The sequence below is a fragment of the Marmota monax genome, unplaced genomic scaffold (assembly GCF_021218885.2).
Source record: "Marmota monax isolate L192 unplaced genomic scaffold, Marmota_monax_Labrador192_F-V1.1 WCK01_AAM20220418_F8-fsc00013, whole genome shotgun sequence".
In the NCBI taxonomy this organism is placed as follows: Eukaryota; Metazoa; Chordata; class Mammalia; order Rodentia; family Sciuridae; genus Marmota; species Marmota monax.
Window position 1 is genome coordinate 283717 of NW_026692202.1, and position 13594 is coordinate 297310.

At 42.2% G+C, this 13594-nt stretch overlaps 1 protein-coding gene across 2 annotated transcripts in view; it reads left to right on the forward strand.

The window, feature by feature from the left end:
* The window catches only part of Mettl24 (methyltransferase like 24), a 107440-nt gene that overhangs the window by 39717 nt on the left and 54129 nt on the right, over positions 1-13594 (forward strand). For both annotated transcript variants that reach the window (XM_046430005.2, XM_046429997.2), the window contains exons 2-3: positions 4174-4272; positions 11239-11378. In XM_046430005.2, coding sequence (XP_046285961.1) covers positions 4174-4272; positions 11239-11378 — 239 coding nt within the window. The remainder of the gene's footprint in view (positions 1-4173; positions 4273-11238; positions 11379-13594) is intronic.

Here is a 13594-nt window from a genome sequence, read left to right on the forward strand (position 1 = left end):
ATTGAAAAAGAGTAGAGGAACTCGTCCCTGCAAGGTCTCGGGAGCAAGTAGGTCCCTTCTCTATGGCAACTCACTGAAATACTCCATTTGACATTTCAGTGCAGGCCTTCTGGGGACAGAAAGACAGACAAATCCAAAATAATGGTACCTCCAGCCACCTTCTGCTAAGATGCTGTTGTACTTGCGTAAACAGGAAGTTTGATGGACATACAGGACTGAGAATCCATATTTCTACCTCCTGGGAGAGATGGGGTAGCATTGTTATAGCCACCTGATACTTGAAACACATGGATGATAGACATTTAGTAGACCCTGTATTTAGAAACTGTTTGAGTCAAAATCATCATAATAAAAAATTTTTAAAGAAAAAGATGTGTTTTGCCCTTTTGTGTTAAATCTGCCATTGGTGTTTGAAGATGCACAAAGAATTCTGTTTGTGGGAATTTGGAAAGGGCAAATGTTGATGTATACACTAAAAAATTAAGACAAATGATAATTGAAAGAGATGGTAAAAGCTAGTGGTTTCCATGGGGAAATAATCATGAATTGCTGTCAGACAGATTCCAACAAGAAGAGTGCTTTATGTGAAATGTTTTTTAAACAGCTCAACCAAAGCATCAAGCGAGAGCATCCATTTGTCGTATGTTTCTATTAGATCCCCATCTGAGACTCCTCAACTTACAGTATTCACCAGTCCAGCTGCTGTGTTTGGCTTTTTTGTGATCAACATTCAGCTGGAGCCAAGGAATATCAGATAGCAAAAAAGATAGTGTTTGTGGATCCTTAAGGTAATTTTATTGTTTCACCATATTGATTCTTCAGATGGATTCAGAGTTATTGATCTGTGAATTTACTTTTGTGTGTAAGCCTTGTTAAATGCTGCTATTGTACTTAAGGCATCCCTTTAATGGTGCTAGAAAGAACTTTGACTTTTGAGCTTCGAAGTAGTGAAGACTATTTCCCATGGACTATATTTGTAAATTTTTTGGCATTTATTATAGAAAGATCCTCAGGTGCTCAATTTCTTTGTGCCCCCTATTGTACCTTATAGAGGTTTCTGTCAGAGCCCCTGATCACTTCATTGCGTTTATTGGCTGACACAGCCATGTTCTATATTAAATCATAACACAGAGCCTGGCCTAAGGCACAAATTCCTGCTGAATGAATGAATGACTCCTTGGTCAAACTTTACCTCCTCTTTCCAAAGAAAGCTGCCCAGGAGATCTTCTATTTGCCCAACCAGGTCCGATCTCCACCCTGCTCCTCCTTCTCTAACCTTGGGAAGATGACTGCATGAGCCAACCACAGCCTCCCTCTGGTCTGTGTTCCCTTTGGGTTTGGCCAGCAGAAGGCAGGAGGCAGGGGATTGGCAGGTGAGATAGAGCACAGTCTGTATGGACTGGCTGTGTTCCTTTGTGAAAGGCTCTTTCCGTATTGTTCTCCCTAGGGCAGGTAAAGGCTCTCTGGGTTACCAGCCACAGGTATAGCATTATTCTTTCTTGGTTTCCTTAACCCTGCCCACCCCTTTGTAAGTAGTCTCTTTGTGAAATTCTCCCCAATTAGCCAGTTCACAGGTCTCCAGTACCCTGCTGGGACTCTGATATTTGCCCAACTCACCCAGATGAAAAAGTTGGTTTAATATAAGTATCACAGTCAATCTCCCTTGCATTATTTCAAATAAATGCTCTTTCCTAGGCCAGCCAACCTCCAAATTAGAATCAACTGGAGCAGGGGTCAGCAAACTACAGCTCGCAGGCCAAATCCAGTCTGCGGCCTGTTTTTATAAATGGAGCTTTATTGGAACACAGCCACGACCATTTGTTTACTTACTGTCTGTGGCTGCGTTTGAGCTATGACAGGGGATGAGGGGTTGCAACAGAATCCGTATGGCCTGCAAAGTTTAAAATATTTGCTATTTGACCCATGATAGAAAAAAAGTTTGTTGACCCCTGATTTAGAGAAAAACCAGACATGTGAACTCCATCATTTCCATCAAGAGGCTCCTGGGCCAGATGCTAGGGGCATTTGTGAGTGGCCCCATGACAGTGCGTGGGAGGCTTTTAGACCCCACTCTTACAGGCCTGTGGAGCATTGTGTTGCTGTGACAACTGCTGTGGCCCTCTGGGTAGAATGTGACCAAGAAAAAATGAGGAGGCATTTGTGTTTAAATGTATTTATAATTTGTGATTTCAGAAGTCTAGAGTTTCCTGAATAGAATGACTCTCCTGAATATTTTCAAATTTCCTTATTGAAATTCTTTTGTACATATCTGACTCCCCCTCCTAACTGGGGTGCCTTTTTTTAAGGGTCCAGGTTTTATTCAGACCTGTATTTACCAGTGCCTGGCACAAAATGGCTGATGCTCAATAAATATTGTTTGAGATTGGTAATCAACATCTAATTCAGAGAAGGAAAGAAGAACGAAGGGGCTGGAACACAAGATACTCTGCCAAGACATTAGCTCTTGCTCTCTCTGACCCCAGTCTCTGCCTCTTCAACCTTCAGAGGGCCAGAAAAGATAAAAGACAAGGCTCTCCTCCCAGTAAAGCTACCCCTTGGAGCAGAGTGGCTATATAATTTGTGGAGCCCAATGTAAAAGGAGAAAGCGGGGCCTCTTGTTCAAAAATTATGAAGAATTTTAGGGCAGCATCAGCAGAGAGATAAACCAAGCACGGCGCTCCTGTGCCTGCACAGGGACCCGCCTATGAGGTCAGTCCTGCCTGTGGATCCCTGAGAAAAAGGCAGCCTGCAGGAGGCCAGGGAGGCTCTTTGGATCTAGAGCATGGTGCTTAGCCATGACAAAGGGCGCATAGGCCGAGAGGTCACAAAGGTTGTGGGCTCTGGGACTCTGTGATGACATGTGTCTAATGCTGCCTAACCTGGGCAACACTTCATCATTTCCAGAATGTTTGCAAGTATCTTGGACCCTCACATGGAAGAGGATTTCTCTTCCCTGAGCCCAGACACCTGGCTTCACACTGATGAACCTGCTCGCTCCTCCCTGACTTCTTGTTTTTAATTTAACCTCAAGTCACCTAGGCCACCCCCTTCATGGGCCACCAACCACATTTGTACTGACAGGCTGTGCAGACGTTTCTTTTTTGGGTACAGGCAGTTGCTGTCACAACACCCACCCAGAGGACAATGTGTATATGTGAGTGTTCCCCTTATCTTGTCCCCAGAACCCTCCCGTGCCCCTCCTCATCATAAAGGAGGTTTAAGTGGCCACTCTGCAGGAACCCCAGTGCCATGACCCCTGAAGATGTCCCTGATGCTGGACATTCATCCTGCCAGCTGCTGGAGCTTCTCCTGACCCCACAACCCTGCCCTGCCCTGCAGGTTGAACCCTCCCATCCCTTGGAATCACAGTGAGCCTCCTGGAGGTCTCCAGGTGGTGACAACTACAGGTGAGGAGCTTCAGGCTCTGTCTAGCAAGGACATCATCACCTGTGTGTCCTATTGACTGGAGGAGTTCCCACTTTTGTGGGAACTAAACCACTGCCACCCACCCCTGTCCTTCATCTACCTATCCTTGGTACAAAAGGGGGCCCTAGGGCTCATCCCAAACTACCAATTGTGGGAGAGCACCTTGTATTCTTTGCTAAAAGGTGAGGGCCCCATCATAGTACTAGAAAGCCAAAATTCTGGTCCTGGTGGGGACAGCTCCTGGGTTCTCACCCCCATGTGCATGAGCTCAGCCACTAGGTGGCGTCACCCCATCTCCCTGGGCTGAGGAAAATGACCAAGTGCCTGAGTGTTGGTTCCCCACAAAGATGAGATTCTAGCCTTAGGGTACCGCCAACACAAAAAACTAGCCCTTAGGGAGCTCTAAACTTAGGTAACCATAGTAGATTGGGGATTTTTTCTTCCAAATGGGGATTGGCATCAGATAACATAAAGTCACAGTTAAGGGACAAGTGGAGTTTGCTTTTTATCAGAAGCTCAGACAATCCCCGAGCTCTTGCAGTCTTCTGCTTACCTTTGGTACTGGGCTTTCTCAGGCTTCATTTGTCTCCTTGTGACTGATGTGGCCTTAATGGCAGCAGCTACAGATGACCCCCCTGCTGCCTCCGTGCACACGTGCTTGTTATGACAGCCTGATCATATCTGGTACTCTTCCCCACCCCGCCATGCTCCTCATTCCTTACACACTATGTTCTCTGTCTCTCACAGGGTCCCCGGTGGCATATAGAGCTCCAGCCTTGGGCAGGCCCTGCTCAGTCCCTGGATGAAGAAGCCTTGAGGTTCCTGCAATACATCAGCACCACCCAGGTTGTGTTTGAGGCTCAAATATTGATCGCCCCTTTGAAACCTAAGTTCCTGATGGGTAGGGAGGTTCTGAGTGACTCCTGATAGGGACTTGACAGGGACCTGATTTCTGAGGTGTTGCTGCTTAAATGTATCCACTCTCTTGGAGGAAGATGAGGTGCCTTCCATTTGCTCGGGCTTCTTCTTTCCTCCAGGAGTCTCATCAACCTGAAATGTTCTAATGATTCATCCCAAAGTGTTTTAAAGATCCACTTTAGAAAATTGCTTTGGAAAACCATTTGAAGTGACAGATTCGTCCCTGTGAGTAGGCAGTCATGTGTGTCACAAAACAACACCATCATCTGGAGGCTCAAGCTCCGGTTTGCCTTTGGAAGCATTTGCCTTTTCACTTCTCTGCCACAGATGCCTGGCAGCCAGGGATGAAGTAGGCAAGACAGCAGAGGAGTCTTTGAGGCAGAAGGATGAGAAGTTAATGAATCCAAAGTCTCCCTCTCCTCGGAGCACTTTAAATCATTACTGAGTAACAGCCTTTATTAGTGACTTAACACACAGTGGCAGCTCCGGCCTAGCTCCAGGCTGAGTCAGTGCCCCGAGCAGGCGAAAAGACTGTCCATTAAGGGGAGTCTATGGCTCTTGACACGTTAATCAGGAGGTTTCCGTTCTCAAGTTGCCTGATCCTGGGAAAAAAGGCAGATATAAGAGGAGATCTAGGCCCAAGAGACACTTAGCCCTGAACTATGAAGTGCTAGTAATTTAAGAACCCTGACTGCCAGGGAGCTGAGCACAGGGGGACTTCCCGAGGGTCTGGAGGTGGCCTGGGCCTGGGGATCCTGGATTCTTTTTCTTTCCTTCATCCCACTGGCTCTTGGCACATTTCTCCTCCTCCTGAACCTCATTATCAGTAAAGCTTTTTTTTTTTTCATCTGTGGGAAGCAATATATTTCTTGGTCTTTGAGATGCTGGTTTAGGGATAAAATAAAGTCCTGTTTCTCATATGATGCAGTTAGACAATCATAGAGATTTTAATACCTGTCACCCAAACATGGAATTAGAAGCTTGTGGAATTAATTGTGGATGATGGAATGATGAATTAGTCCCCGTGCTTTACATAATTTCATCTTATTTTGCTGCTGCAAGTTAATTGGGTGGACTTATGCAGACTTAATTAAAATACTGAAATTTTAATTTTACACTTTGGCTTTACATGAAAGATAGGAAGCTAGACTTCTTAATGATGACTTTAAAAGGCTCTTAAAGGCCTCAGAGAAAAAGGAGAGGTGTTAAGTTTATAAATTGAATTTGAGAACGATGGGATTCACCCTCCAAAATTAATTTACTGAGTGTAAGACTCCAAATTCCCTTTTTAAGGCATCTTAACTAACTTATACAAGGCATATTTACTTAGAAGATGATCTTGAGGCATGCCATGGTCATTTCAGATTCCTCTCATGAGCCATGGTCTGAAAGAGGAAAAATTCTGGGTGGGTGGGGGGAAGACAAGAAAAAAAAAAAAAGCAGTAATGTCCTCTGATGTGATGTAGTCTGATGCTGGAACCCTGGGCAATTTCCTTTTCCTTTGATTTTCGGGCTTGAAAAAAAATAGAGATTGGATTAAATTGGTTCTAATGTCTCTCCCAGTTCTGTGATCTTGTGCAGAGATCTTGTGTCCTGTGCAGAGAAAATAGGATTGTCATGAAGCAAGGGTCTCTGAATACTTGCAACATGTTAGGAACTGCATTAGGCCCTGGGAATATAATCTCTGCCCTCAAGGAGCTAACAAATGAATTGTGAAGGCAGATAAATGAGTGCATACTTATTATTCAGTTCGATGAGTGCAATAAGAGAGACTTGTCTGCTGACGCTGTAAGGAAGAGCTAGATCTCCTCCACCCACATGCACTCTGGTTCCCACATGCACTCTGGCTGGTTCTAGGATCCCGATTAATATAGGAGCTGATGAATAAGAGAAAAGCATAAAAGTTTTATTAAATTTACATGTACACGGGGATCTTCATAATAGAAGATCCCCCAAAATGACCAAAGCATGATGCTTTTTTCTTTAAGACAAAGAACAATAAACTTGTGAAGGAATGACAGGATAAATGGATATCTGGAATAGGGCAGTAGTTTCTCAAGATGCTTCCAAAAGAGGTAGTGATGGTAGATGCAAAAGCTGGTGGAAGATAGGGATTACCTTAAATAGTTTGTTTATTCCTTTACATTGCAGTCCCAATTACTAGCCTCTGGTGATCAAGACTCTTTTCTGGCCATGGTATGGAAAAGACATCTTTTCCCAAAGAATCTTTATATCTTGCTGCATGTAGGAAAAACAGTCCAAATGCTCCTTGCTGAAGTTACAGTTACTTAAATGATTTCAGCTTGGAGTAATCAATATACCAGCTGGGCATATTTTGAAATAGCATGTCCTGAACTTATTCAAAGTTCACTAGAAGGATTTTTATCCTCTAGAAAGAATGAGATAAGATTCTAGACCACACACTGGTTTTATAATCAAGAGCCATTTTATCCAGGCAAAGTACTGTGCTCTGATGCACTTCTAGGTTACTAAGAGGCCAGGAGGTGGGAGCCATCAGAAATAACAGTAAGTGGTTCTGTACCTGAATCTTTTGCTAACTATTGCTCCCTCCACTTCCCTATGTAATGCAGAGCTTTGTGACTGGTTTTGTGGCTTATGCCTCATTTAGAGCTCATCTTGACAAAGAAATTCTGTAAAACTGGCAGAATATTAGAGTCACTGTTACTGAAAAAAATTCAGTTAGCAGTAGTGAGTCATAATGGGCTAGGGAAAAAAAAGTCTCTGAAAGTACTTAAAGTGAATTCCACCCCCATTCTCTTATGCTGCTTTTCAAAATTAAGAAAGAAAATTAATTCCCTCAAATCCGTGTTCAAACTTCTAGAGTGAGGACTGGCATTTGATGTGTTCATTGTTGATTTGATTTATCCATGCATCAATGCAGCAGGTATTTGAGCACCTGCTCCTGGCCAGCAGTGTGCTAGGCTCTGGAATACTAAATACCACCCCCCCACGACACACACATACTGGTAAACAGGAGGGTGGACAGATGAATGAAGAAGGCATCCTAGGCCAAGGGAACTTGGGAATAGAGACACAGGGCACACAGGACAGCATAGCATTAGATAGCCATAGGCATGATCCTGGGCCTGTACTGTGTACTGTAGTGACCTTGATTCCTTTCTTCCTTCCTTCCTTGGTACCAGTGATTGAACCCAGGGGTAATTAACCACCGAGCCACATCTCCAGCCCTTTTTTATTTTTAATTTGAGACAGGGTCTTGCTAAGTTGCTTAGGGCCTTGCTAAGTTGCTTAGGCTAGCTTTGAACTTGCAATCCTCCTGTCTTAGCCTCCAGAGCCTCAATATTTCATTTTTTTTAATGAAACACCAAAGGATGTGGTATTTTTGTAAGGTGTAAAACATCGAGTTCAGTCCAATTAGGCATATATATATATATATATATATATATATATATATATATATATATATGATAATGATTTATATGCAGGGTTCCACAGTCAATGATGATACTGTCTGCTGCTAACCAGAAATGGTTAAATCATAAATACAGTGCTCTGTTCTGAGGGAAGGCTCCAGATATAGCTTTTTATGGCAACCCCCAAACCATATGCCTCCAGGAAGCAAGCCTTGCTGTGTGAAATGAATCTAAGCAATAGTGGCTTAGAAAAAGAAAAAAATATGTATTTTTAAAGTTGCCCTGTTTTTCTTTCTATTATTTATCTATTTATGTAATTATCTACACATATAAAGACAACCTGAGTTCAGTTCAGGCTCTGAATATTCAGACTATAACTTTACAACATCACAGCAATGGCATCTATTATATTTACTGCTGCATGTGCATACACACACATACACATACACCAGAATAAAAACAACAGAAATACAATACCCTTGAGCCTTTTAAATAATGGGACTGTATATAAACATACAGTTGATCATTGAAGTGATTCTTGCTAAAAGTCCCCAGATTTAAGGGTTCTACATTCTACTTATGAGTTGGCAAAAATACTATTCAAGCTTTTGGGATACAAAATGAAATGAAAATAAATTAGCCCTTTCAGTTAAATAACTAAAAAAAAAATCAAGAAATTTCTTTTCTGGAGTTTGTTTTCCCTTGTCCATGCCTAATTCTCTTTATATAGCTAAAATTAGAAGGGGTATTAGGCAGACAGAGAACGTAATTACTTGAGTTAAAGCTTAGCTTGAAGTTGCTGCCCTCACTTATTTTGCTTGCAAGAGAGTTTATTGAAGCCCTGGCCATAAATCTTAACTAGAAAGTTTGAGAAAATCAATATTTAATTAATTTTTAGGAGCAGAATTTATGGAGGACTCCTAGTTGTTTTCAAAAGCTCATGTCTGTCAATGAGATGGTTAATAAATGGTTAAAACTAGATAATCCCTGTGTTTTATTTTAAAGCTAAGAAAAAGAAGAGGGCACGTTATCAGAGTGATTGAATGGAAAAGAATCTCTCTCTTTTACAGGGATATGTCTGTGCAAGATGAAATCTTAGAATAAGAAGCAATGCTTAATTAGAAAAAGTATTATCTTCAATAAGATAAAATCCAGTTGCCTGGCATGGACAAAGGAGGAGCAGGGTGATCTCGAAGCCTCCTTGACCCTTCATACCTGACAGTTGGAGGCCTTTGACTAATTGTTGGTACCTACCTACCCTGTTGGCCCTTTGTTAGGGGCGAGGTCAGAAAGGTGTTGTTTGCAGATGAAAGCCTTGGCCCACGTATAGCTTCTTGCCTTAATTCACTAAGGCAAATGTGAGACCAATTTGGAACATTTCCCTGGATTTTACAAAAGGCCAAACCTTCCAGTAACCTTGCAGGACTGTCTGCATAAGAATCAGCCCAGGGAGCCTAATAGAATGCACATTCCCAGGTGTCAGTCTCAAAGGTTCTTTTTGGCAGATGTGGAGTGGGACCCAGAAAACTGCATTTTAAAGTACCTCACAGGTGATTCTGATGCAGGTGGACCACACCTTAGGAAACTCTGTGGAAGAGGCTAGGGTTAGATTTTGATGGTGTGGAGAAGGGAACTATATACAAAGGCCTGTGAACATCCATATCCTATCTGTCATTAAGAAGGTTCTTAGGGAGAAGCACCCACAAAGGACAATCGCTATGGGAATCATCCTACCACTTTAGGAAAAAAAAAAAAAAAACACTCCAGGAAGCTGTCCTAGATGGAGCAATGGCTCAGGCTCCTGTGGTAAAGGCATGGTATGTGGGGTCACACAGAACTGCCCTGAGCTAATCAGCTTCCTGCTAAATGCAGGGCATGGGGCAGAGCAGTAATGAAGATGCCCGTGTTTCAGGCATGGTAATGAGCCCACTAGAAGATCAGGGCTCAGTTAGCACATTGAGCTCTGATTAATTAGATTAGCAAACTTCCCTGCCTTTGGGTGGGTGAGTGGGGAAGAGGAGGGGGGGGGGCAAGCAGAAGCATAATTTCCATTTCTCTATGGGAAACTAGTAAAGATGAATTACACAAATTAAGATGCTAATGCACTCAGTTAATAAATATATTCTGTAGTAGTTGCTTGAGAGAAAATTAAATTCCATTTTGTATTGGTATTTTCCCCTTTAAACAGTTGTCGGAGAGAGAGAAGTAGAAAGGGAAAAAGAACACCTCACGTTTTGCTTTTTCAGCTTTCCTCTGAGATTCCTAAATCCTCGTTGAAGATTCTGTCACAATGGCTGATAAATATCTCCAGGATGATTTTGCTAGAGCCCTCATAGAGCACAAGCAGAGCAGCTGCTGCACTAGTTGAATAGGCTTCCCATGATATGCTTTTCTTAGATTAGAACTTTGGAAAATCAGTCAAATAAAAAGATTAGGCAAGCTTAGAATATCATCTAAAGAAAATCACTTGCTGTTATATTTTCCAATGAATTAAACCTGAAAGTATCCTTTGTGTCTGGAGTGGTCTGATTGTCTCTGGTGTGACAGCAGGAGCTGCTGTGTCATGGAGCATCTTGACAACTATGCGAGCTTTGAGGAATGGGAAGGGGGACACTGCTGCTCAGCAAGGTGCATCTCTTGGCCATTCTAACAGCTTCAGCCATGTAAACTGTACTGGCCTCAAACACAAGTCAGCATCCCTCATGAAGTACATTTGCTTAATGTGCCCTTGGAATTTGAGACTAACTTTTGCTTGACTTACACCCACATTGCTTTTGGTTTTCTTATCTAATTTTGATGGATGAGTTAAAAGAAATGCTTTGGTTAGCTGGGGAAGGGCCTTCTGCCTGAAACTCTTGCCCTTCTCTCCCAGGAGGAAGCTCATTAGGGCACCTTATCACACAGAATACCATCTTATCAGCAGGGACTGCCTATTAATTTCGCTTGACCTGTGATCAACTGTCTACCTTGGATAACACAGGCCGCCTTTCTGACCTTAGTGGCCCCACCTTATCTGCCTGAAATAAGGACTAGATAACCTTGCCAGTGTCCCTCTGAGGTCTGTGTCTGTAGTTGTATTGCATGTCTCACAGTAGGGACATTGTCTGCACCGTCCTCTGTGTCTGGAATCCTTCTTGGTCTGAGCTTCTCTGTCAACTTCTGTCCACTCTCCAAGACCAATGCACCTCTGCAAAGCCTCTTGACACCACTCCCAACTCTGCTTCTGATTTGCTCTCAAGACAAATGGCGACAGCAGTTCTTAACTTCCCTTCAAACCTGCTCTGAGTTTCCTTGAGGTTACTTATTATCTGGTATGTAATTGAAATTCCTCTGAACATTTTACAGCAGCCATGTAGTTCCCTGGGGAGGGGAATAGTGAGAAGTGGAGGACATAACTCTCCTATTAAGAATTTCAGAGACCAGGGAAGCAATAAGTCTCTACCTAACATTTATCATCTAACATTTTAAAATTATTCATATTGATTTCCAATCCTTACAGATTGCATGTGATCACATGAGTACAGACGGCTTGGCTACTGACTCCAGCTCTGCCAAGAAGCCCTGGTTGGTGTGTCTTGATGACAGGTTTGGCTTAGCTCATCAAATCCGCAGCAAGCAGTGCCGCCTCTATTCTTTAGGGTAAATACTTTTTTTTTTTAAATAGCAGAAGGAAATTTTCCTGCAGACATTTATGACTTTTTCAGCAACACAAAATTCTGACTCTGCAATGTATACAGGTGCTATGCTTTGCCATATGCCACTGTCTCAGACTGATCTGTTGTAAAATTGTGGGCATAGGCAAATTACCAGGGCCACTTTCTCTCCCATTTTGCTGGTAGTAAGCTGGCAGCATGAGGATGACCCTCTTAATGAAACCAATAGTTTCCAGTGAGAATTAGACTACCTTAAAGTATAAAGACAGAATATTAGTGAATATAGCTAGAAAAAGAGAGTATGTTAGAAATTTTATACACGGTTAAGAGAGACCCGAGATGAATAATGGGTACTGTTGGATTTTTATGTTTGGTTCCAATGAGTTAGTCAGCTTTTCATTGCTGTGACCAAAATACCTGACATAAACAACTTAAAGGAGGAAAAGTTCATCTTGGCTCATGGTTTCAGTCAGCTGGCTCCATTACTTACTTGGCACCTGAGTTGAGGCAGAACATCATGGTGGAAGGGCATGACAGAAGAAAGCCATTTGGATTATGGAGGCCAGGAAGTAGACAGTGGGTGGGAAAAGGGGACAGGAACAAGAAATATCCTTGCGGGGCACGCCCCCAGTGACCTTCCTCCAACCATGCCTTGTGGCCTCTAGTTTCCATGGTTTCCAAATAGTTCATTCAAATGACTAATCAATCACAGGAATTAATCCAATAATGAGGTCAGAGCACTCATAATCCAATCATGTCCTAAAAGCCCTACCTCCGAACATTACTTCATTGGGAACAGTAACATATGAGTCTTTGAGGGATCCAAACTATAACAACCAATGATAAATCTAAGTATAGTTTTATACATTTTAAAAAATAAAGGAGACTCTTATGAAAACTATGTAATTTTGTCAAAATAGAAAGATGGATGTTCAGTTATTCAGGTGGAAAGTGACCTATATGTACAAATGAATTTAGAGGTGTTTGGGGTTTTTTTTTTTGTGTGTGTGTTGTTGTTTGTTTTGTTACCAGGAATTGAACCCAAGGGTGCTTAACCACTGAGCCACACCTCCAGTCCTTTTTATTTCTGATTTTGAGACAGGATCTTGCTAAGTTGTTTAGGACCTCCGCTACATTGCTGAGGCTGGCTTTGAATTCATGATCTTCCTGCCTCAGCCTCCCAATGAATATGGTGAATGAAAAATGAATGAAAAGGAATGAATATGGTGTAGCACACCTGGGATTACAGGTGTGCACCACCATACCTGGCTAGAGAGCTTTTTGTAAATGCATGAACATAAAGAAATGAGGTTATTTCATCAAATATATCGGTATGTTTATAAATGGTTCTGAACTTACAAATAATGTGTCTCAAAAGAAAAAGCAGGAAGAAATTATTTCTGCTAAAACACCTTTTCCAAAAGACTCTTTGTTAGGAAATATATAGGTTCTCAGGCTAGACCATTGAAGTCCTTTTCAAAAAGTACTTGGGACACTAATATCACATGTCTGTTCCTCACTTCTGATTTTTATTACCTACCTCTATGGTGTACATTCAGATAACCAGAATCATAGGTGGTCAGGGTTAGGAACAGACAAAGGTAATGAGGAGGACTCTCCAAAGGTGCCGATGCAGAAAGGATCACAACTGCTATCAAATATAACAAACAAGAATTACTAGTCATGGTGGATTAAAAGAAGAAAAGATCCAGAAAGAATTTAGAGATATTGGATACATATGGGGTTAAATGAAGATATATTGGGGCTGGGGATGTGGCTCAAGTGGTAGCGCGCTTGCCTGGCATGCGTGGGGCCTTGGGTTCGATCCTCAGCACCACATACAAATAAAATAAAGATGTTGTGTCTGCCAAGAACTAAAAAATAAATATTGAAAAATTCTCTCTCTCTCTCTAAAAAAAAAAAAAAATGAAGATATACTGTAGGTGTCTATTGGTGGGGCTTGGCACACAGTAGGCACTCAATACATGTTTGCTATGTAAATGACAGCCCGAGGGGAGGAGGCTGGGGAGGGAAGCTCTTCGCTGAATTTGAAGGCTTGGTTTAGATGATGAGCTGCTGAGACAGATGGTTAGAATTGAGCTGTTTTCCTGAGAGTCCACTGGCTCAGCTTTAAGACTGTAGGAAGAATGGGAAGTTGTGACAGCAGAGTTTATTTTATGTCATATTAAAGATGTATGAAAG